This window comes from Cucurbita moschata, unplaced genomic scaffold, assembly GCF_002738365.1.
Source record: "Cucurbita moschata cultivar Rifu unplaced genomic scaffold, Cmos_1.0 Cmo_Scf00062, whole genome shotgun sequence".
Taxonomy (NCBI): Eukaryota; Viridiplantae; Streptophyta; class Magnoliopsida; order Cucurbitales; family Cucurbitaceae; genus Cucurbita; species Cucurbita moschata.
This window is the reverse complement of record NW_019268578.1, coordinates 622103-645461: the sequence shown is the minus strand read 5'-3', so window position 1 is coordinate 645461 and position 23359 is coordinate 622103. Positions and strand designations below refer to the sequence as shown.

General features: G+C 40.9%; 2 protein-coding genes and 1 non-coding gene across 3 annotated transcripts; 1 reads left to right on the top strand and 2 right to left on the bottom strand.

The window, feature by feature from the left end:
* Positions 1 to 898: 898 nt before the first annotated feature.
* Positions 899 to 5081, bottom strand: LOC111437219 (inactive TPR repeat-containing thioredoxin TTL3-like). The gene is made up of 7 exons (XM_023075095.1): positions 4110 to 5081; positions 3525 to 3717; positions 3265 to 3446; positions 2859 to 3192; positions 2554 to 2749; positions 2334 to 2437; positions 899 to 1352 (listed from the first exon to the last, which is right to left on the bottom strand). The coding sequence occupies exons 1-7, from the start codon at positions 5036 to 5038 to the stop codon at positions 1155 to 1157; spliced, it is 2136 nt and encodes a 711-aa protein (XP_022930863.1). The 5' UTR covers positions 5039 to 5081; the 3' UTR covers positions 899 to 1154.
* Positions 5082 to 9044: 3963 nt separating this feature from the next.
* On the bottom strand, positions 9045 to 14131 carry LOC111437112 (ketol-acid reductoisomerase, chloroplastic-like). The gene is made up of 10 exons (XM_023074949.1): positions 13772 to 14131; positions 13446 to 13538; positions 13112 to 13177; positions 12862 to 13002; positions 12122 to 12349; positions 11933 to 12050; positions 11225 to 11364; positions 10964 to 11131; positions 9915 to 10070; positions 9045 to 9725 (listed from the first exon to the last, which is right to left on the bottom strand). Exons 1-10 carry the CDS (start codon positions 14060 to 14062, stop codon positions 9357 to 9359), a joined length of 1770 nt encoding a protein of 589 aa, XP_022930717.1. The 5' UTR covers positions 14063 to 14131; the 3' UTR covers positions 9045 to 9356.
* Positions 14132 to 15172: 1041 nt separating this feature from the next.
* On the top strand, positions 15173 to 15258 carry LOC111437246. The gene has a single exon (XR_002709417.1). It is a non-coding gene; the product is annotated as a small nucleolar RNA R32/R81/Z41 (small nucleolar RNA).
* Positions 15259 to 23359: the final 8101 nt, after the last annotated feature.

Genomic DNA, 23359 nt, shown 5'->3' with positions numbered 1-23359 from the left:
CGTTCGAGTGGTAGCAATCATATTGAATAATTTTTCCGGTCACCCAAAAACAGAACAGAACAGACGATCAGTATGAAAAAACTCACTCAGCTATGTTTTTACCAAAAATGAGTTGTTTTCTGATAATCATTAGCCTTCCTTTCTGTAGAACCATCAGTTTTGGTAAAGTTGAAATGAAAAGTTAAGAACATAATAATGGATGCGGTGAAAAAGTAGAGCATACCATACCACAATAACACAGGACAGGTCAGTTGTAGATGAAAAGAAAGTGCAGCTCTCTGTGTCGGTTCTGATCTCATCTCATCTCATCTACCACAAACATGAGTTTCATTTGAAGGTACAAAACAAGAAATGAACAGTGGCAATCCAAAGCAGCAGCAGTTAGAAACGAAATGAAATGAACAGTGGTTATAACGGTCCAAGCTCACCGCTAGCAGATATTGTTTGTGCTAGCGAGGACGCTGAGCCCCAAAGAGGGGAGGACACAAAGCGGTGTGCCAACAAGGATGCAGGGCCCCAAAGGAGAGTGGATTGTGAGATCTCAAATCAGTTGGAGAGGATAACGAAGCAACGAACCGTGGCAATACAAGGCAGATGTTTCCACACCCTTATAAGAAAATGCTTCATCCCCTCTCCAACCAATGTGAGATCTCACAATCCACCCTCTTTGGTACGGACACACCGCATACTATTTGTAACAGCCCAATCCCACCACTAGCAGATATTGTCTACTTTAGCTCGTTACATATTGTCATCAGCTTCACAGTTTTAAAACACGTCTACTAGGTAGAGGTCTCCACACCCTTACAAAGAATGCTTCGTTCTCCTCTCCAACACAACAAATGAGGAATATTACAACAACAGACTTCAAACTCGGCCAATATTATACACCAAAGGGTAAATGAATGATGTCCAAGATATAACCAGGGGACACATAATAATTACATTAAGTAAATGGGATTCAAATGAGGAAGAATATGGTTGAATATTACAATGAAAGAAATAAACTCAGCAAACGTTAAGTAAGAAACTTTTAGTCTGTGAGGGTTCCTCTGCCTACAATTCTAGGAAACAATTATGTAGTTGATTATGTTACACCTAAAGTTACTACCCTTTTTGTATCATGAGTTTACCATCAAATGAGTTTTTTACCATCAAATGAGTTTTTTACCATCATGACACAATGCTGGGAGTGTTTGTTGAACAATACAGCTTCTCACTGAGTCCTCCAAGAACCGGTGGATCGGACGGATCGTTTCGATCAACTTCTCCCCGTTCTTGTAAATCTTGAACGCTGGAACGGTTTTTATGCCTTCCGCCTTTGCTATGGACATGCTCTCCTCCACATCCACCTGCCATAGAAATACCGTGTTTTTTGATCGGTAGAGATTCGAAATCGTGTAATTGTAACGACCCAAACCCACCGCTAGTAGATATTGTCCTCTTTGAGTTTTTTCCCTTTCGGGCTTCCCCTCAAGGTTTTTAAAACGCATTTGCTAGGGAGAGATTTCCACGCCCTTATAAAGGGCGTTCCATTCTCCTCCCCAACCAATGTGGGATATCATAATCCACCCCCCTTCAGGGCCCAGCATCCTCACTGACACTTGTTCCTATCTCCAATCGATGTGGGACACCCACCCAATCCACCCCCCTTCGAGGCCTAGCATCTTTACTAGCACACTGCATCATATCTACCCCCTTCAGTGAACAAATCATCTAGTGTCTGGCTCTGATACCATTTGTAACAGCCCAGTCCTATCGCTAGCAAATATTGTCCTCTTTGGGCTTTCCCTTTCGGGCAGATATTGTCCTCTTTGGGCTTTCCCTTTCGGGCTTCCCCTCAAGGTTTTTAAAACGCGTCTGCTAGGGAGAGGTTTCCACACCCTTATAAAGGGTGTTTCGGTCTCCTCTCCAACCAATGTGGGATATCACAATCCACCCCCCTTCAGGGCCCAGCGTCCTCGCTGGCACTCGTTCCTTTCTCCAATCGATGTGGGACACCCACCAAATCCACCCCCTTCGGAGCCCAGCATCTTTACTAGCACACTACCTCATGTCTACCCCCCTTCAGTGAACAAATCACCCAGTGTCTGGCTCTGATACTACTTATAACGGCCCAGTCCTACCGCTAGCAAATATTGTCCTCTTTGGGCTTTCCCTTTTGGGCTTCCCCTTAAAGTTTTTAAAACGTGCTAGGGAGAGGTTTCCACACCCTTATAAAGGGTGTTTCGTTCTCCTATCCAACCAATGTGGGATATCACAGTAACATAGGCATTGGCATGAGAAATGTCATGTGTTAGTCATTGTGATGAAGATGTCCCATTGACACATACCTTTATGAACTTAACAGAAGGGTAGCGTATGCATAGCGTATTCACGAACGCAGATGTTTCGTCGCATATATCGTTGGAAACCTTGAAATGAACCACTGAAACACCTGAAAATTCAAGTTTTCCTTCAGACAGTTTACGAGTAATTGAGGAGGCATAACTTGCGGTGTTCGAAGACGGTGAAAGCGTAATAGAAACGATGTTTAACGACGAATGAACTCACCGGATGATGATATTGCAGCTTTCAGTTTATCAAGAGTAAAAACTTCCTCCACCTCACCACTATCTGTTCTATGATCAACTACCTCTCCACGAGATCTCTTCAATGCAGCCTGTGCTTGATGTAGAGATTCAGCAACCTCGGGAAGTTCCGTCCTCAAGAACTCGAGATCTTTCACGGCGTCTTCCCATCTTTCAAGCTAAAACGTTCCATGACAGAACACGAAAACATATGAAAACACATGTCAAAACACATACAACAACATCCTGTAAGAACGAGAAAGAATCGACACCGATCACTCGTTTCACCTTTGCATTTGAAGCAGCTCTACGAAGAAGAGCCTTCGTGTAGTTCGGTTGGATCTTGAGGGCTTGATTACAGTCCTCAACAGATTGTTCCCAAAGTCCAATCTTAGCCCAACATACCGCTCGATTGCAATAAAGAACGTGATTTGAACTATCATACTTGAGGCCCTCTCCATATGCAGTACAGGCTTCTGTATATCTTCCCGAGCTAAAAAGATCGAAACCCCGGGAACGAGCTCGTGCCACCATTTTCACATTGCTCAACAACTTCGAAACTTCAAGATTAGTCATGTTAATCTTGCTAGCTCTCTCAGCTGCCTGTACTGCATTATCAAACCTGCAAGAAGACCAATGAGCTCTAATTCACCACTAAACAATAAACCGAACTTATTTTCCCATAACGTATTACCTTCCCAACGCCATCTCGACCATGGCATGGACGTAGAACACGTAAGCTTCAGCAAGCATACCAAAGAACTTGGTTTGTGAGCATGAAGCCAAAGATTCCATCTTAGAAACGTTTGATAAGCAGGAGTCTGCCTCTTCAAGCTGATGGAGCTTCAAAAGGGCTTCAGCTTTACACGCAACAAGCTTTACATTGCATTCAAACAAGTTTCATTAGGGATAAATACACATATAAACACAAAGAAACATATCTATGAGTTCTACCTGTGGAGAGAAATCTGCTCCAGCTGTCATGGCTGCTTCAGCTTCCTTTAGAACACTCCTCCAGTCACCGGCTTTTCGAGCCTCGGCACACTGGTTCAAGATCTTATCGAACGACTTCAACTTCTGCAACTCCGAATGGTCTGGCTGTCCTGATAAAAGGAGATGACTCCGGGATTTCTCTACCTGCCCAAAACTGGAAGCAAGAACATCGGTCGAACCGAACCGAACCAGAAACTGCATTTAGCTTAAAAATCTAAGAACACTTGTGCCATTCCTACAGGTTATGGAACCTAATGAGAAACTATCACATTATTGAAGAACCCCATTGGATAGCAGCCATTTCTAGAACTAGATATCAAATGTTCTTCACTGATCTGAAGAAACATGGTGGCAAAGCAATGAAAATCCTACAAATTAACTATGAATCAAGCAGCAGTGATAATAAGAACAGAAACCATGTGGATCTCAGCTACACAGACCAATCATTGAATCATCTTCCAAGAAAAAAGGAAAGAACAGCATGGAGAAACCATTAAAAAACTCATATCATCTCCTCAGAATTCAACAAAAGAACCAAACACTTACCGGAGATAAAGAGCAGCAAGCCTTTGATGAGCTCTCCCATAGCTGAGATCGAGTCTCACAGCCTCCTCACACTCTCTCACCGCCTCTCCCAGCCGTCCAAGCGCCGTCAACGCCGCCGCCCGGTTGCTCCGACAAGCTGCATTTTCCGGGAATAAGGAAATGGCTCGATCATACAACGATAAAGCTTCTACGAAATTCCCTCTTCTATACAATTCATTCGCAGCCCTTTTGACTTCCTCTGGATCGGAGATCGCCATTGCCCTTTTAACTATCGATGTTTCACCACCCATTAGTAAATTCCCTTCAGCAAGGCTTCCCGGATTCCCCAATTTCGCGCCGCCACCGCTGCGAATAATGCTTCCGTGGCCGTAATTCCCAGTGCCGGACCCCAACGTGTCGGTCCGAGTAGGAGTTCTGTGCGCAATGTTGGCCTTCAAAACTTTGCCGGAAGGGCAAATGTTACCGCTCGGAAACACATTGCTGATAGAGTTTGAAGAAACCGAGTTGATTCCATTGCTCGTAGTTGTAAGGGTTTTACCCGAGTAGATTAGTGGCGATCCAGTCGATAACGACCGTCGGTGACCAGGCCCTGAACTCCGCAATGCGGCGGCGGATCGTTGGCCATCGAAACCACTCGGACTCGTCTCCGACGACACTGAGAGCTCCCCAGAATGACTGTCCGGTTTCCCCTCCGATCTTTTACCCATTTGGGTATTGTTAGTTCTGCCGGTAACTGAGCCAGATGAGCCGGAACTGCTACTGGAAGTGTTAGCCCCACCAATCCCACAGCCATTGTCGCCGGTAACCAAGCTTCGAGTCGTCATCAATGGCGAAACCGGCGAACCCAGATCGTGCTCTTTCACATCAGGCTTATTGTCCCCCAAACTAAATCCATCGCGAAATCGGCCAGTTAAAGAATCAGAACCCATTTCTTGAATCTATTTCACAGTGCGAACATTCGTCTATCAATTTACGGTCAAAACAAAAATTCAATTACCGTAACTTTTTAATCTGATCAATTTGTTAGTTAATTTGTTACCGACCAATCCCAAATTAAAATTTTAAAATTAAAAAAAAAAATCAAATTAAAAAATTAAATATCTTAAACTATCAGACACTAAATTAAAATTTTAAAATTTATTTAACCTCGAAATCTATTAAATATTTTTTAAAATTCAGAATAATTTATGGGGTAAAAATAAAAAGATTGGAGGAGATTGAGCCCATATGGGAAATACAACCAAAATGTGTGTTTATGGGTTTGTTTTGGATCTTATCCAAAACAAATCCTTAGTATTTACTTTATTGCCAAAAACTATTAAATATTACCCTTTTTTTTCATTTTTTATTCTCATCAATTTAGTGGAATTATTGATCTATATATTTAAAAAAATAAAAAATCGACGATAAAATAAGTAATATATATATATATTTTTTTTTGTAGTAACTCGAGTTATGGATTTTCAATTTATGGGAATAGTTTGACATCTATGTTATCAGTCTATTTTATTAAATTTTAGAAAAAAATCTAAAATTTTTAATTTTGCATATTTATGAAGTGGGAACAGAAAAGTCACTTGTTTGAATCACGGTGATTTCTATTAAAAATATAAAATATCCTCATAAGTAGGAACATATGTAATGGTCAGTGATCGGGAATTGGGTGGGAGAGGAGAAGAAATATAATCCCGTCTTTGATCTTGTTTAGAGAACGGAAAGAAATTTCTCCATGCTCCCTCTAGGTGGGAGGGGGACGAGAAATATGATCCCGTCCTCGACCCTGTTTAGCTAACAGAAATAAATTTCTCCCCATTACTTCCCACATTCTCCGTTTTAATAGAAGAATGAGAATAATAAATGGTTGAATTTTAATTGATTTGTAATGATTAAATAAGAAAATTTATGATTTTTCTTTTGTCTTAAAATAACTTTTATTCATTTTTCAAAAAAAAATAATAAAATTTTGTATTAGCTTTTCTAATTTATTTTGTGTTTTTTTGGGGGAAAAAATGATTAAAAAAATATAAAAAGTGGGAAGGTATAGGATTGATGGAAGTGAGCTGGCATGGTCCTAATTGCTGACGTCAGAATCTGTCGTTTTCAATTACGGTGTAAATGATGCTTACGTGTCTTTACTCATTTTACTTTGCAAAGATTAATTCAGACTAGATTCTTTACGCCATTTATGACCAAAATAACCCTCTCTCAATTACCAGAATACCCTTCTCGTCTAAGATATTAAAATTAAATCTATTCAATAATAATTCCAATTATTAGATATTAATATCTCATTTCTAAAATGTAATATTGCTATAAAAAGGATAAAAAAAAATTATCTATTATATTTAGCCTAAAAATAAATTTTTTTATTAAAAAAAAAAAACAAGGGTAGATAAGTCATTTGGTAAAGCATGGCAAGGGCAAAAGAGTCAACAAATCCATAAGCAGAATGCCAACACCTTCCAGCTAGGCACGTCAGGCGCCAAAACCATTTGCCGTTTTTGCGCCGTTAGCACTGTCGCTAAGATATCCCCTGTTTGGCTACACGGATTCCCTCTAAACTAATCCCGAACAAAAATGAATTCTTGTTGCTGCCAACTAAACTTCAAACAAACAAAACCCCTCAATTTTCCTCTTTTTTTATTTATTTATTATTTACACTCATTATTAATTAATTAATTTATTTATTCCCAGAACCGGAAAACCACACCAATATCCCTTATATTAATTTTAATTATACTATATATAAAAATACCCACAATATAGTAATTAAAATATAATTTAATGGGTTAATAAATACATTATTATTATTATTATATTTATTTATTATTTATATATATATATATATATATTTTTTTTTAAATCCATTTTGATCTAGACAAGACAAACCTAGGAATTTCAAAGGGTATTCCATTGGTCAAAGGTAAGTGATGGGTTCTTTTTCCCTATTTAAATGGGCAAATAATTATAGTGTCTTTATCTTTAGGAACACAAATAGGGGTAGAAAAGGTCTATATGGTCTTTAATGCTAATGTCTTGTAAATTCGGACACATATCTATTGGTTAAAGCATATCGTGAGATCTCACATCGATTGAAGTGTGGAACGAAACCCTCTTTATAAGGGTGTGGAAACCTCTCTCTAGTAGACGTGTTTTAAAATTGTGAAGCTAATGGTGACACGTAATGGGTCAAAGCGGACACTATCTACTGGCGGCGGGCTTGAGTTATTACAAATAGTATCAGGGCCAGACACCGATGGTGTGTCAGTAAGGATGCTAGGTTTCCAATGAGGGTGGATTGTGAGATCTCACGTTGATTGAAGAGAAGAATGAAACATTCGTTATAAGAGTGTGAAAACCTCTTTCTAGTAGACGTGTTTTAAAATCACGAGGCTGACAACGATACGTAACGGACCAAAGCGATAAATATCTACTAGCGGTGGGTTATTATACCTATACTCTTGACCAAAAAGTTGTGCTACTTGACGAGACCTCGTCTAGCCTTTATTTAATTTTTTATTAGCCCTTTATGCCTCAAATCTGAGGCTTTTTTTTAATTAAATAAAGCTGTGGGCCAATTAAAAAATTTTCCTATTTATTTAATAATTCTATATATGCATATCATTCATTCTTCCTTCATACAATATATTTATATAATTTACAATAGCATATTCCAGTGCGTCACCTCTTAATATATAATTACTATTTATATAATAAAGTTTTTAATTTAAATGTGGAGAATGGAAAGATAATGCTAAGTGCTAAGCACCAACGTGAGCATCACTATTGTCAATATTTATAAAAAGAATAAAAATAAATTGTTTTTTTAATGTATACATTATATTGATATGATGATATAATATATGGTTTGCGTACCTTTTATATAATTTTTGTAAGAGTGTTTAGACGGGTAATATGGGATCCAATGCTCAAAATCTTGATTAATCTTAATAAAAAAAGATTATAGAACTTTTAAGGAAGATAGAAGATTCAAGTTATCGATGATGGTCGAGACACTAGGAACTTTTAAGGAAGGTAGGAGAGGGTCCGACAATCATACCATTGTGATTGGAAAGGCGTGTTCCCTACGAATAACACGCACCCCTGTACCATGCATCATGTTGCCTCAAGATCTATACCATGTATGCTACCTCGAGATGACTTGTAACAGCTCAAGCAGATATTGACCTCTTTGAATTTTTTCTTTCGGACTTCTCCCCAAAGTTTTTAAAACGTGTCTGCCAAGGAGCTGTTAGGGAGAGGTTTCCACACAATTATAAAAGGAGGTTTCCACACAATTATAAAAGGTTTTGTTCTCCTCTCCAACAGACGTGGGATCTCACAATCCACCCCCTCTCGAGGCCTAACATTTATATGGAATCTCACAATCCACCCCTTTTCGAAGCCCAAAGCCCAGCATTTAATGTGAGATCTCACAATCCACCTCCTCCCGAGGCCCAGGCATATAATGTGGGATCTCACAATCTACCCCCAATCCACCCACTTTCGAGACCTAACATTTAATGTAAAATCTCACAATTTATCCCCTTTCGAGAATGTGGAATCTCACAATTCTCCTCCTTGTTTAATGTGGAATCTCACAATTCTCCCCTTTCGAGGCCCAACGTTTAATGTGAGATCTCACACGGTACATCAGCAAAAACCTAATCGAGCAAAATTTCACCTTTCAACAAGCCTCAACGACGTCATGTGAATGAAGAGTTAAAAAGCCACTCCGAAATGGATTCATCATGGGCCAAGAGTGTTCCATGTTAAGAGTTGTGCCCATTCATTTTCATGGCAGCCATGATAGGATATTCCAAGCTAGAAAATTGACATATTTGTCCAAACAAGAGCTGGTCGATGGTGACATGGGTTTGGGTTCGGGTTCGAGCATGGAAGTTGAGCACGATTGGTGATAACTTTAGGGATGAATGCACAGGCAAGGGTATGGAAGATAATATTCGACGCCAAAAAAAGTAGCTGATAATTCCGATACGCAAGTCTACATAGCAACATAAACAAAACGAACACAAACTAATTACTCGCCCCATCATACGAGTGAGCGCTCACTCGTTTGGGGAGAACCGCATAACTTATTACTACTACTCAACTAACTTAGCATGATATAAAACTAGGCCAGACCTGAAGAAAATCAGAATAGCAGTACATATCCGTAGGTACATACAGCCGTCCTTCATCGAGCACGATTTATAACTTGGTTCGATGGCCTGATGTTGGCATATTCTAGTTGCTCGATTGACGTAGTTCTGGGCGAACGAAATCGGCGTCTTCTGGAACAGAAATGTCGACAGTGGGTCTCAACTGGGCGCATGTTTCGATTGCTCCATGAACTGGGTCAGACAGGAAGTTGCTGATGAGGTCTTGGTTGATGGCTGAACCATTGTCAATGGCAACCAGGGCTTGTTGGGTGAGAATGTAGTCGAAGCGTGGAGCCCATTTTCGGGATCCCAGTCGTGCTGTTGTAGAACAATTGTCGACCATAAACGCAACACCACGAGCATGCATGAACGGGTTCAAAGAGTCCACTGATTCGATCACACTTTCGTTGATGATCTCAGAGTAAGAGTGGCCCTTTTTCCTCAGAATCTCGATCTGAAAATAGGATTTTATTATGAAGCAGGGAGACAGCTCGAGTAAATTTAAGGTTTAAGAGTTAGCAAGTCGTTAACATAACAGCTAACAACTTCGTCGTTTTCATAACGACCGACTTCCCGTATCATTGGAATAGATTTCTAAGGTTCAAGAGTCAGCAAGTTGTCATTAGACAGGGAAAGCCCATACCTGTGCCATCATCAATGCCACATACACACCAGCAGTGAAAGGATATAGTGGGCCGAGGTCACCAGCAGGACGTGATTTTCGGACACGTTCACCGACTTTCCACATCCGGGTCTGGTCAATGTTCCCCATTGGAAAAGCTGGGAGACCCTCCTTTTCCTGTAATATGAAAGTCATAATATTAATAAAGAGCAGATCAAGTTATGAAGTATAATGTAACGAAGTATAATGTAACGAAGTATAATGTAACGAAGTATAATGTAACGAAGTATAATGTAACAGCCCAAACCCAGATATTGTCTCTTTGGACTTTCACTTTCGGGCCTCCCCTCAAAGTTTCAAAGCTTTCACTTTCGGGCTTCCCCCTCAAGATTTCAAAGCTTTCACTTTCGGGCTTCCCCCTCAAGGTTTCAAAACTTTCACTTTCGGGCTTCCCCCTCAAGGTTTCAAAGCTTTCACTTTCGGGCTTCCCCCTCAAGGTTTCAAAACTTTCACTTTCGGGCTCCCCCTCAAGGTTTCAAAACTTTCACTTTCGGGCTCCCCCTCAAGGTTTCAAAACTTTCACTTTCGGGCTTCCCCCTCAAGGTTTCAAAACTTTCACTTTCGGGCTTCCCCCTCAAGGTTTCAAAACTTTCACTTTCGGGCTTCCCCCTCAAGGTTTCAAAACTATCACTGTCGGGCTTCTCCCTCAAGGTTTCAAAACTATTTTTTTTTTTTTAATAAGAGCGGCTAGGGAGAGGTCTCCTAACACCCTTGTAAAGAATAAACGAAAACGTGTCTACTAAGGAGAGGTTTCCACACCCTTGGAAAGAATGCTTCGTTCCCCTCTCCAACCTATATGGGATCTCACAGTCCATCCCCCTTCGAGACCCAGCATCTTCACTAGCACTCGTTCCCCTCTCTAATCAAGGTGGGATCTCACATATAACTAGCATCAAAAGAATTATCCAGCTAGAACAATAAAAATCACTGGGATATAGCTCGATTTAACTGCAAACTAGGGAATTCACCAAAATATAAGCTGTAAACAGGAAAAATGAGTGCCAACATACGTAAAACCGTCGGCCAGCAAGCACGACACTGCGGATTTCACTTCCACTAGCAACATCTTCATAACATTCGTAGAGAATATCCATACAGGGGTAATATGATGCGCTATATGCTCTCTCAAATTCCTTTTTCTCATCAGGAGAGAAGGAATTGTATACAGCCAACATTCCCTATATTGAAGGAAACCAAACAGCCATCAATATGAAGCAAATGAATGCATGGAAAGTTACTGAAAGATTCATGCAGTCAGCAGTAGATACAACCTTGGTGGAAATGGTCCTTGATATAATCCCCGTTATGCTTTCGACCGTGTTCTTATAAGCCAGGTCTTCAGCCATTCCATTTTCAGTATACCTTCTGAACAAGGATTCCACAACTCCATGAACGGCCCCAAGTAGAATGCCTATCAACCACAGCAGAGGAAGTTGGGTATGCAGATTGTGTAAGCATATACATATATATTGATAACATTGATGTCGTGAAATTTTCTTTAAAAGGAAAGAACCCAATTTACAACACCTCTTGAATTGAAAAGGAGGAAGGAAAAAGCCAGAGTGATGAAAAAGTGTAACAGCCCCAGGTATTTAAGACGTGTCGGCTAGGGAGAGGTTTCCACACCCTTACAAAGAATGTTTCGTTCTCCTCCCTAACCGATGTGGCACAGTGTCCTTGCTGGCATACCACCTCGTGTCCACCCCGCCCCCCTTCAGGGCTCAGCTTCCTCATTGGCACATCGCCCAATGGCTGGCTCTAATACCATTTGTAACAGCCCAAGCTCACTGCTAGTACATATTGTCCTCTTTAGGCTTCCCCTCGAGGTTTTTAAAACGTGTCTGCTAGGGAGAGTTTTTCACACCCTTATAAAGAATATTTCGTTCCCCAACCGATGTGGTATCTCACAAAAAGAGAGGAACATTTACACCAAGAATGTGTGCATATTTGAATTGCAACAAGTAGAGTGAAAATTTTACCTCGCTCGCCAAAGATGTCACTCCTGTATTCTTGCTCCAGAGTGGTGGCAAATGTGAACGGAGATCCAAGAGCAACAGACCAACCCAATGCAACATCTGTGGCTCTACCATCAACATCCTGCGAAGTACGTAATTAGCAGCCAAGTATATCGATCAAAATCCACCTCAAAGCGGAGAATGCGAGATTACCTGGTGAACTGCAAAACTAGAGTTAATTCCTGCACCATTAACCTCTTTTCCTTGAACATAAAGCCTCCTCACAGATGGACCCATCCCCTTTGGACAAACAGCAATCACGCTAATATTCTTAGGGAAATCAAGCCCCAATGATTGCAAATGGCCAAGAAGAAATCCATGGGAAAGTCCAAGAATGCTGTTTGGTTTCATGTAGGAGAATATTTTCTCATAGTTATCAGCCTGTAAAGTAAAACAATATTCAGAAATTCATAATTCTGAACACAAATGTTTAAAAGCAAGGAATTGGTAGATAATCCTTAGACCTCATCTGTAACGACCCAAGCCCACCGCTAACAGATATTATTCTCTCTGGGCTTACCCTTTCGGGCTTCCCCTCAATTTTTAAAAGGCGCGTTTACTAGGGAGCGGTTTCCACACTCTTACAAAGAATGCTTCGTTCCCCTCTCCAACTGATATGTGATCTCACAATCCACCCCCACCCCTGGCTCTAACACCATTTGTAATAGTCCAAGTCCACCGCTAGTAGATATCGCCCTCTTTGGGCTTTCCCTTTCGGGTTTCCCCTCAAGGTTTTCAAAACGCAACTAGGGAGAGGTTTCCACACCCTTATAAGGAATGCTTCGTTCCCCTCTCCAAACACAAGCTCTTAATCGGAACTCGGGCCCCAAACTTCAACTTTAGTCTAATATAGTACCAGCAGCAACAAAGTTGAGATAATTAGACCTACAGACCTGTGCAGAATCAGAAATCAGCAGCATAACAAGGTCACTTTCCGAAATAGTTTCATATATATCACCCAAAGTCCCATTCTCCTCAGAAAAACCAACTGCTCGAGCTTCCGCAAATGAACGGGAACCCTTCCTCAGGCCAATCTGTATCATCAAAAATCAATCAACATAGAGAATTCTACGTTTATATTGTTCATTAACCAATAATACACAACAAACAGAAAAAAAAAACGTACACACAGAAAAAAATCACCTTAACCACAATATCAGACTTGGCTTCAGCAAGCGAATCTCTTAAATTCTGAGCTTGTGCAGGTGCCTGATCGAACAAATGCAAGGATTGATAAAAGAGTAAGCCAAATTTCTTTCCTCAAAAGAAAGGAAATTCCTTGTAGATTATGAAACAGAGCTTTTCTACAAAAGTTCTAATAAATCAGAGCCATATATACAATCTACATTCATTGAAATCATAAAACATCACACCAATTTCTTCTAATAGCATTAACAAACAAGCTCCAAATTGTGCGTTCTGAAGGCAACAAAACATGACAAATATAAGATTGCAGAGCATGAGATATCATCATTACCTGGGAACCCCAACCAATGACACCAATTTGCTTGATCCCCTTGAACGCTTCCGGCAGCAGGGGAAAAAGATCTCTACCACCCTTCACTATATACTGCAAGCATAACGCAAGAAACAAGAAACAGAACAATCAAATTCCAATTTCCAACAAAACAAAGGACATTTCATCAAGAAATGAAACACTCCACAAAAAACCCCCAAATCAGATGATTCCAGATAGAACACACATACGAATCTTAAGAACAATAACACAAAACAACTCATTTCCCTTCCACAGCTCAAAACTCACTTCCCCCAAATCCAAAACCCAAAAATCCAGCAACAAACCTCCTCATGGCCAGCGAGATTAACTTTCTCCTTCTTGAAGACAGATGTATCAAAATCAAGCGTAGGTAAGGGCTTGATCGCAGGAACGGAGACCATACGAGCACCAAGAGCGGAGCCGGAAGCGTTAGAACCACTCATTCCAAAAGCCTTGAGAGCATTGGATCCCAAGGAAGGAAAGGAAGACGAGAACCCCAAGCTGGACGGAGAAATAGGTTTCAGAAGAGCAGCTTGTTTTAGGGTTTTAGAAGCGGAGGCTGAGATAGAGGGAGCAAAATATGAAGCGGCCGCCATGGACGAGACAGTATAGAGAAATGGGAGAGGAAGAATAAAGTGGAGAATGCAGAGTGTCTTAATAGGGTATGAGCAGTAGCAAAGGGCACATTTTAAACGATTCTAGGCCTCACGTTTGGTTTGATCCCTACCAACCCTTCGTATTTTTCTTTTAACACAAAATTATAATTATCAAATGAAATATGTATACGTTACTTAGGTTAATTACAATATTCTGTCTCAATAATCTGACTAATTCAAATTATTGAACCAATCCCTAAAAATTATGTTGTTTAGTTTACGTGACATTTTTTAGCTGGGTCAACCTGACCAATCTAGGAATAGGGTCACAACCAAACCGAACCCAACTCTAATGTACGTACTTAAAAAAAAAAAAGAATATTTAATGTAACTAGTGTTAGATTTTAATTACTAATATAACATATATTAGGGATAAGTTGATTTTTTAAAAGAAATAATTAAAAATATATATATTTAGATAAACCAACCCAACTCAACCCGAGAATAGAGGTTGGGTCTGGTTGAGTTGTGAACTCTAGTTGAATTGCTCGTGTCACCAACCCAACCAATCCAAAGTGAGTTATTTAAAAAATTTCCAACCTAACCCTCGTGTAACCTCAACATTGTATCATAATATATATTTATTGTAAACGTGATATTAAAAAATTTTAATTGTTTTTTTAGTGGAAGGGTATTAATTAAATTTTTTAAAATTTTGAAACCGTTAAAAATTTAAAATATTTTTAAAATAAAGTACTAACCGCTCATTATAAATATTTTTATTATTTTTGTATTTTAAAAATTATCTTGAATAATTGGAGGGATTAATTAGGAAAAAACATAATTTTACAATTAAATTGTAAATTTCTAAAATATAGTTTCTAAATCGCGTGAGGAATAGTTTTAATCCTGCAACCAAACACCAAGGAACAAAAGAGAAAACTAGGGTTTTCACATCCCCATCCCTATATAAGAAACCTCTTCCGCTTTCCTTCCCCATTCCCTCCATCAACCGTTTCAATTTCTCTGGATTTCAAAATTGGTTCCTCTGATTCTCCATCTCTGAAGCTCTCCCATCTCTGTAAATTTTTCGTTTCGTTTTGTTATTTGCGATGAAAATGATGAAGGAAAATAGATGAATGATAGCTCGTGATTTCAAACATTCTCTATATCGCTACGTTCTTTCTGATTCATCTCCTTTTTTCCCTAATGTTTCTGAAAATCTTCTCTAAAAGAACTTCTTCTTTGTTCTTGATGTTCTGTTTCTTGATTCTTGAATTTCTTCATGATTCTGTGTTTTTGATCTGTTTTTCGTTTGAAACGAGGTTCAATCTGAAGTTCTATATCGTACCAGCAAGAAAAAGTTAGTTTAAAGGATTAATCATTTAAATGCTTTAAAGAATAATTAGAATATGTCTATGGAAGGAAAGACTTTCACACCTTTATATGGTAAACCTAAAACTCTTGTATGGTAATGTGTAGGCTTTTACACACTTATATCTTAATGTGTTTACTAGGGAGAAGTTTTCGTACCTTTATATCATAAACCCTAACCCTTACACACTTACATGGTAGTGTGTCTACTAGGGAGTGTAGGCTTTTACACACTTACATGGTAGTGTGTCTACTAGGGAGTGTAGGCTTTTACACACTTACATGGTAGTGTGTCTACTAGGGAGTGTAGGCTTTTACACACTTACATGGTAGTGTGTCTACTAGGGTAGTGTGTCTACTAGGGAGGGAGTGTAGGCTTTTACACACTTATATGGTAGTGTGTCTACTAGGGTAGTGTGTCTACTAGGGAGGGAGTGTAGGCTTTTACACACTTATATGGTAGTGTGTCTACTAGGGTAGTGTGTCTACTAGGGAGGGAGTGTAGGCTTTTACACACTTATATGGTAGTGTGTCTACTAGGGTAGTGTGTCTACTAGGGAGGGAGTGTAGGCTTTTACACACTTATATGGTAGTGTGTCTACTAGGGTAGTGTGTCTACTAGGGAGGGAGTGTAGGCTTTTACACACTTATATGGTAGTGTGTCTACTAGGGTAGTGTGTCTACTAGGGAGGGAGTGTAGGCTTTTACACACTTATATGGTAGTGTGTCTACTAGGGTAGTGTGTCTACTAGGGAGGGAGTGTAGGCTTTTACACACTTATATGGTAGTGTGTCTACTAGGGTAGTGTGTCTACTAGGGAGGGAGTGTAGGCTTTTACACACTTATATGGTAGTGTGTCTACTAGGGTAGTGTGTCTACTAGGGAGGGAGTGTAGGCTTTTACACACTTATATGGTAGTGTGTCTACTAGGGTAGTGTGTCTACTAGGGAGGGAGTGTAGGCTTTTACACACTTATATGGTAGTGTGTCTACTAGGGTAGTGTGTCTACTAGGGAGGGAGTGTAGGCTTTTACACACTTATATGGTAGTGTGTCTACTAGGGTAGTGTGTCTACTAGGGAGGGAGTGTAGGCTTTTACACACTTATATGGTAGTGTGTCTACTAGGGTAGTGTGTCTACTAGGGAGGGAGTGTAGGCTTTTACACACTTATATGGTAGTGTGTCTACTAGGGTAGTGTGTCTACTAGGGAGGGAGTGTAGGCTTTTACACACTTATATGGTAGTGTGTCTACTAGGGTAGTGTGTCTACTAGGGAGGGAGTGTAGGCTTTTACACACTTATATGGTAGTGTGTCTACTAGGGTAGTGTGTCTACTAGGGAGGGAGTGTAGGCTTTTACACACTTATATGGTAGTGTGTCTACTAGGGTAGTGTGTCTACTAGGGAGGGAGTGTAGGCTTTTACACACTTATATGGTAGTGTGTCTACTAGGGTAGTGTGTCTACTAGGGAGGGAGTGTAGGCTTTTACACACTTATATGGTAGTGTGTCTACTAGGGTAGTGTGTCTACTAGGGAGGGAGTGTAGGCTTTTACACACTTATATGGTAGTGTGTCTACTAGGGTAGTGTGTCTACTAGGGAGGGAGTGTAGGCTTTTACACACTTATATGGTAGTGTGTCTACTAGGGTAGTGTGTCTACTAGGGAGGGAGTGTAGGCTTTTACACACTTACATGGTAGTGTGTCTACTAGGGTAGTGTGTCTACTAGGGAGTGTAGGCTTTTACACACTTACATGGTAGTGTGTCTACTAGGGAGGGTAGGCTTTTACACACTTACATGGTAGTGTGTCTACTAGGGTAGGCTTTTACACACTTACATGGTAGTGTGTCTACTAGGGAGGGAGTGTAGGCTTTTACACACTTACATGGTAGTGTGTCTACTAGGGAGTGTAGGCTTTTACACACTTACATGGTAGTGTGTCTACTAGGGAGTGTAGGCTTTTACACACTTACATGGTAGTGTGTCTACACTTACATGGTAGTGTGTCTACTAGGGAGTGTAGGCTTTTACACACTTACATGGTAGTGTGTCTACTAGGGAGTGTAGGCTTTTACACACTTACATGGTAGTGTGTCTACTAGGGAGTGTAGGCTTTTACACACTTACATGGTAGTGTGTCTACTAGGGAGTGTAGGCTTTTACACACTACACACTTACATGGTAGTGTGTCTACACTTACATGGTAGTGTGTCTACACTTACATGGTAGTGTGTCTACTAGGGAGTGTAGGCTTTTACACACTTACATGGTAGTGTGTCTACTAGGGAGTGTAGGCTTTTACACACTTACATGGTAGTGTGTCTACTAGGGAGTGTAGGCTTTTACACACTTATATGGTAGTGTGTCTACTAGGGTAGTGTGTCTACTAGGGAGTGTAGGCTTTTACACACTTATATGGTAGTGTGTCTACTAGGGAGTGTAGGCTTTTACACACTTACATGGTAGTGTGTCTACTAGGGAGTGTAGGCTTTTACACACTTACATGGTAGTGTGTCTACTAGGGAGTGTAGGCTTTTACACACTTACATGGTAGTGTGTCTACTAGGGAGTGTAGGCTTTTACACACTTACATGGTAGTGTGTCTACTAGGGAGTGTAGGCTTTTACACACTTACATGGTAGTGTGTCTACTAGGGAGTGTAGGCTTTTACACACTTACATGGTAGTGTGTCTACTAGGGAGTGTAGGCTTTTACACACTTACATGGTAGTGTGTCTACTAGGGAGTGTAGGCTTTTACACACTTACATGGTAGTGTGTCTACTAGGGAGTGTAGGCTTTTACACACTTACATGGTAGTGTGTCTACTAGGGAGTGTAGGCTCTTACACACTTACATGGTAGTGTGTCTACTAGGGAGTGTAGGCTTTTACACACTTACATGGTAGTGTGTCTACTAGGGAGTGTAGGCTTTTACACACTTACATGGTAGTGTGTCTACTAGGGAGTGTAGGCTTTTACACACTTACATGGTAGTGTGTCTACTAGGGAGTGTAGGCTTTTACACACTTACATGGTAGTGTGTCTACTAGGGAGTGTAGGCTTTTACACACTTACATGGTAGTGTGTCTACTAGGGAGTGTAGGCTTTTACACACTTACATGGTAGTGTGTCTACTAGGGAGTGTAGGCTTTTACACACTTACATGGTAGTGTGTCTACTAGGGAGTGTAGGCTTTTACACACTTACATGGTAGTGTGTCTACTAGGGAGTGTAGGCTTTTACACACTTACATGGTAGTGTGTCTACTAGGGAGTGTAGGCTTTTACACACTTACATGGTAGTGTGTCTACTAGGGAGTGTAGGCTTTTACACACTTACATGGTAGTGTGTCTACTAGGGAGTGTAGGCTTTTACACACTTACATGGTAGTGTGTCTACTAGGGAGTGTAGGCTTTTACACACTTACATGGTAGTGTGTCTACTAGGGAGTGTAGGCTTTTACACACTTACATGGTAGTGTGTCTACTAGGGAGTGTAGGCTTTTACACACTTACATGGTAGTGTGTCTACTAGGGAGTGTAGGCTTTTACACACTTACATGGTAGTGTGTCTACTAGGGAGTGTAGGCTTTTACACACTTACATGGTAGTGTGTCTACTAGGGAGTGTAGGCTTTTACACACTTACATGGTAGTGTGTCTACTAGGGAGTGTAGGCTTTTACACACTTACATGGTAGTGTGTCTACTAGGGAGTGTAGGCTCTCACACACTTACATGGTAGTGTGTCTACTAGGGAGTGTAGGCTTTTACACACTTACATGGTAGTGTGTCTACTAGGGAGTGTAGGCTTTTACACACTTACATGGTAGTGTGTCTACTAGGGAGTGTAGGCTTTTACACACTTACATGGTAGTGTGTCTACTAGGGAGTGTAGGCTTTTACACACTTACATGGTAGTGTGTCTACTAGGGAGTGTAGGCTTTTACACACTTACATGGTAGTGTGTCTACTAGGGAGTGTAGGCTTTTACACACTTACATGGTAGTGTGTCTACTAGGGAGTGTAGGCTTTTACACACTTACATGGTAGTGTGTCTACTAGGGAGTGTAGGCTTTTACACACTTACATGGTAGTGTGTCTACTAGGGAGTGTAGGCTTTTACACACTTACATGGTAGTGTGTCTACTAGGGAGTGTAGGCTTTTACACACTTACATGGTAGTGTGTCTACTAGGGAGTGTAGGCTTTTACACACTTACATGGTAGTGTGTCTACTAGGGAGTGTAGGCTTTTACACACTTACATGGTAGTGTGTCTACTAGGGAGTGTAGGCTTTTACACACTTACATGGTAGTGTGTCTACTAGGGAGTGTAGGCTTTTACACACTTACATGGTAGTGTGTCTACTAGGGAGTGTAGGCTTTTACACACTTACATGGTAGTGTGTCTACTAGGGAGTGTAGGCTTTTACACACTTACATGGTAGTGTGTCTACTAGGGAGTGTAGGCTTTTACACACTTACATGGTAGTGTGTCTACTAGGGAGTGTAGGCTTTTACACACTTACATGGTAGTGTGTCTACTAGGGAGTGTAGGCTTTTACACACTTACATGGTAGTGTGTCTACTAGGGAGTGTAGGCTTTTACACACTTACATGGTAGTGTGTCTACTAGGGAGTGTAGGCTTTTACACACTTACATGGTAGTGTGTCTACTAGGGAGTGTAGGCTTTTACACACTTACATGGTAGTGTGTCTACTAGGGAGTGTAGGCTTTTACACACTTACATGGTAGTGTGTCTACTAGGGAGTGTAGGCTTTTACACACTTACATGGTAGTGTGTCTACTAGGGAGTGTAGGCTTTTACACACTTACATGGTAGTGTGTCTACTAGGGAGTGTAGGCTTTTACACACTTACATGGTAGTGTGTCTACTAGGGAGTGTAGGCTTTTACACACTTACATGGTAGTGTGTCTACTAGGGAGTGTAGGCTTTTACACACTTACATGGTAGTGTGTCTACTAGGGAGTGTAGGCTTTTACACACTTACATGGTAGTGTGTCTACTAGGGAGTGTAGGCTTTTACACACTTACATGGTAGTGTGTCTACTAGGGAGTGTAGGCTTTTACACACTTACATGGTAGTGTGTCTACTAGGGAGTGTAGGCTTTTACACACTTACATGGTAGTGTGTCTACTAGGGAGTGTAGGCTTTTACACACTTACATGGTAGTGTGTCTACTAGGGAGTGTAGGCTTTTACACACTTACATGGTAGTGTGTCTACTAGGGAGTGTAGGCTTTTACACACTTACATGGTAGTGTGTCTACTAGGGAGTGTAGGCTTTTACACACTTACATGGTAGTGTGTCTACTAGGGAGTGTAGGCTTTTACACACTTACATGGTAGTGTGTCTACTAGGGAGTGTAGGCTTTTACACACTTACATGGTAGTGTGTCTACTAGGGAGTGTAGGCTTTTACACACTTACATGGTAGTGTGTCTACTAGGGAGTGTAGGCTTTTACACACTTACATGGTAGTGTGTCTACTAGGGAGTGTAGGCTTTTACACACTTACATGGTAGTGTGTCTACTAGGGAGTGTAGGCTTTTACACACTTACATGGTAGTGTGTCTACTAGGGAGTGTAGGCTTTTACACACTTACATGGTAGTGTGTCTACTAGGGAGTGTAGGCTTTTACACACTTACATGGTAGTGTGTCTACTAGGGAGTGTAGGCTTTTACACACTTACATGGTAGTGTGTCTACTAGGGAGTGTAGGCTTTTACACACTTACATGGTAGTGTGTCTACTAGGGAGTGTAGGCTTTTACACACTTACATGGTAGTGTGTCTACTAGGGAGTGTAGGCTCTTACACACTTACATGGTAGTGTGTCTACTAGGGAGTGTAGGCTCTTACACACTTACATGGTAATGTGTCTACTAGGGAGTGTAGGCTCTCACACACTTACATGGTAGTGTGTCTACTAGGGAGTGTAGGCTTTTACACACTTACATGGTAGTGTGTCTACTAGGGAGTGTAGGCTTTTACACACTTACATGGTAGTGTGTCTACTAGGGAGTGTAGGCTTTTACACACTTACATGGTAGTGTGTCTACTAGGGAGTGGTAGGCTTTTACACACTTACATGGTAGTGTGTCTACTAGGGAGTGGTAGGCTTTTACACACTTACATGGTAGTGTGTCTACTAGGGAGTGGTAGGCTTTTACAGCTTTTACACACTTACATGGTAGTGTGTCTACTAGGGAGTGTAGGCTCTTACAGCTTTTACACACTTACATGGTAGTGTGTCTACTAGGGAGTGTAGGCTCTTACACACTTACATGGTAGTGTGTCTACTAGGGAGTGTAGGCTCTTACACACTTACATGGTAGTGTGTCTACTAGGGAGTGTAGGCTCTTACACACTTACATGGTAGTGTGTCTACTAGGGAGTGTAGGCTCTTACACACTTACATGGTAGTGTGTCTACTAGGGAGTGTAGGCTCTTACACACTTACATGGTAGTGTGTCTACTAGGGAGTGTAGGCTCTTACACACTTACATGGTAGTGTGTCTACTAGGGAGTGTAGGCTCTTACACACTTACATGGTAGTGTGTCTACTAGGGAGTGTAGGCTCTTACACACTTACATGGTAGTGTGTCTACTAGGGAGTGTAGGCTCTTACACACTTACATGGTAGTGTGTCTACTAGGGAGTGTAGGCTCTTACACACTTACATGGTAGTGTGTCTACTAGGGAGTGTAGGCTCTTACACACTTACATGGTAGTGTGTCTACTAGGGAGTGTAGGCTCTTACACACTTACATGGTAGTGTGTCTACTAGGGAGTGTAGGCTCTTACACACTTACATGGTAGTGTGTCTACTAGGGAGTGTAGGCTCTTACACACTTACATGGTAGTGTGTCTACTAGGGAGTGTAGGCTCTTACACACTTACATGGTAGTGTGTCTACTAGGGAGTGTAGGCTCTTACACACTTACATGGTAGTGTGTCTACTAGGGAGTGTAGGCTCTTACACACTTACATGGTAGTGTGTCTACTAGGGAGTGTAGGCTCTTACACACTTACATGGTAGTGTGTCTACTAGGGAGTGTAGGCTCTTACACACTTACATGGTAATGTGTCTACTAGGGAGTGTAGGCTCTTACACACTTACATGGTAATGTGTCTACTAGGGAGTGTAGGCTCTCACACACTTACATGGTAATGTGTAAAGCTTACATGGTAATGTGTCTACTAGGGAGTGTAGGCTCTCACACACTTACATGGTAATGTGTAAAGCTTACATGGTAATGTGTCTACTAGGGAGTGTAGGCTCTCACACACTTACATGGTAATGTGTAAAGCTTACATGGTAATGTGTCTACTAGGGAGTGTAGGCTCTCACACACTTACATGGTAATGTGTAAAGCTTACATGGTAATGTGTCTACTAGGGAGTGTAGGCTTTCACACACTTACATGGTAATGTGTAAAGCTTACATGGTAATGTGTTCACACACTTAACCCTAAACCCTTATGTGATAAACCCTAAACCCTTATGTGATAAACCCTTATATGGTAATGTGTAGGCTTTCACACATTTATAAGGTAATGTATCTAGGAGAGGTTTTCACACTCTTATATGGTAAACCCTTTATATGGTAACATGTATGCTATCACACACTTATATGTAACGTGTCTACTAGGGAGAGGCTCTCACACCCTTATATGGTAATGTGTAGGCTCTCACACAATTATATGGTAACGTGTCTACTAGAGAGAGACTTTCACGACACAACTCTACTAGGGAGAGACTTTCACGACACAACTCTACTAGGGAGAGACTTTCACACACAACTCTACTAGGGAGAGACTTTCACACACAACTCTACTAGGGAGAGACTTTCACACACAACTCTACTAGGGAGAGACTTTCACACACAACTCTACTAGGG

Bases quoted from the DNA above. Each gene is read 5' to 3' on its own strand.
- LOC111437219 (XM_023075095.1), bottom strand. From the start codon at position 5,038: ATGGGTTCTGATTCTTTAACTGGCCGATTTCGCGATGGATTTAGTTTG. The intron at 3,718-4,109 runs GTAAGTGTTTGG...TCTTGCTTCCAG, and splicing joins CTTGCTGCTCTTTATCTCCG to TTTTGGGCAGGTAGAGAAAT. The intron at 2,750-2,858 runs GTGAAACGAGTG...GGAACGTTTTAG, and splicing joins GAGCTGCTTCAAATGCAAAG to CTTGAAAGATGGGAAGACGC.
- LOC111437112 (XM_023074949.1), bottom strand. From the start codon at position 14,062: ATGGCGGCCGCTTCATATTTTGCTCCCTCTATCTCAGCCTCCGCTTCT. The intron at 13,539-13,771 runs GTTTGTTGCTGG...TTATGCTTGCAG, and splicing joins ATCTCGCTGGCCATGAGGAG to TATATAGTGAAGGGTGGTAG. The intron at 11,365-11,932 runs GTAAAATTTTCA...TGTGGTTGATAG, and splicing joins TGACATCTTTGGCGAGCGAG to GCATTCTACTTGGGGCCGTT.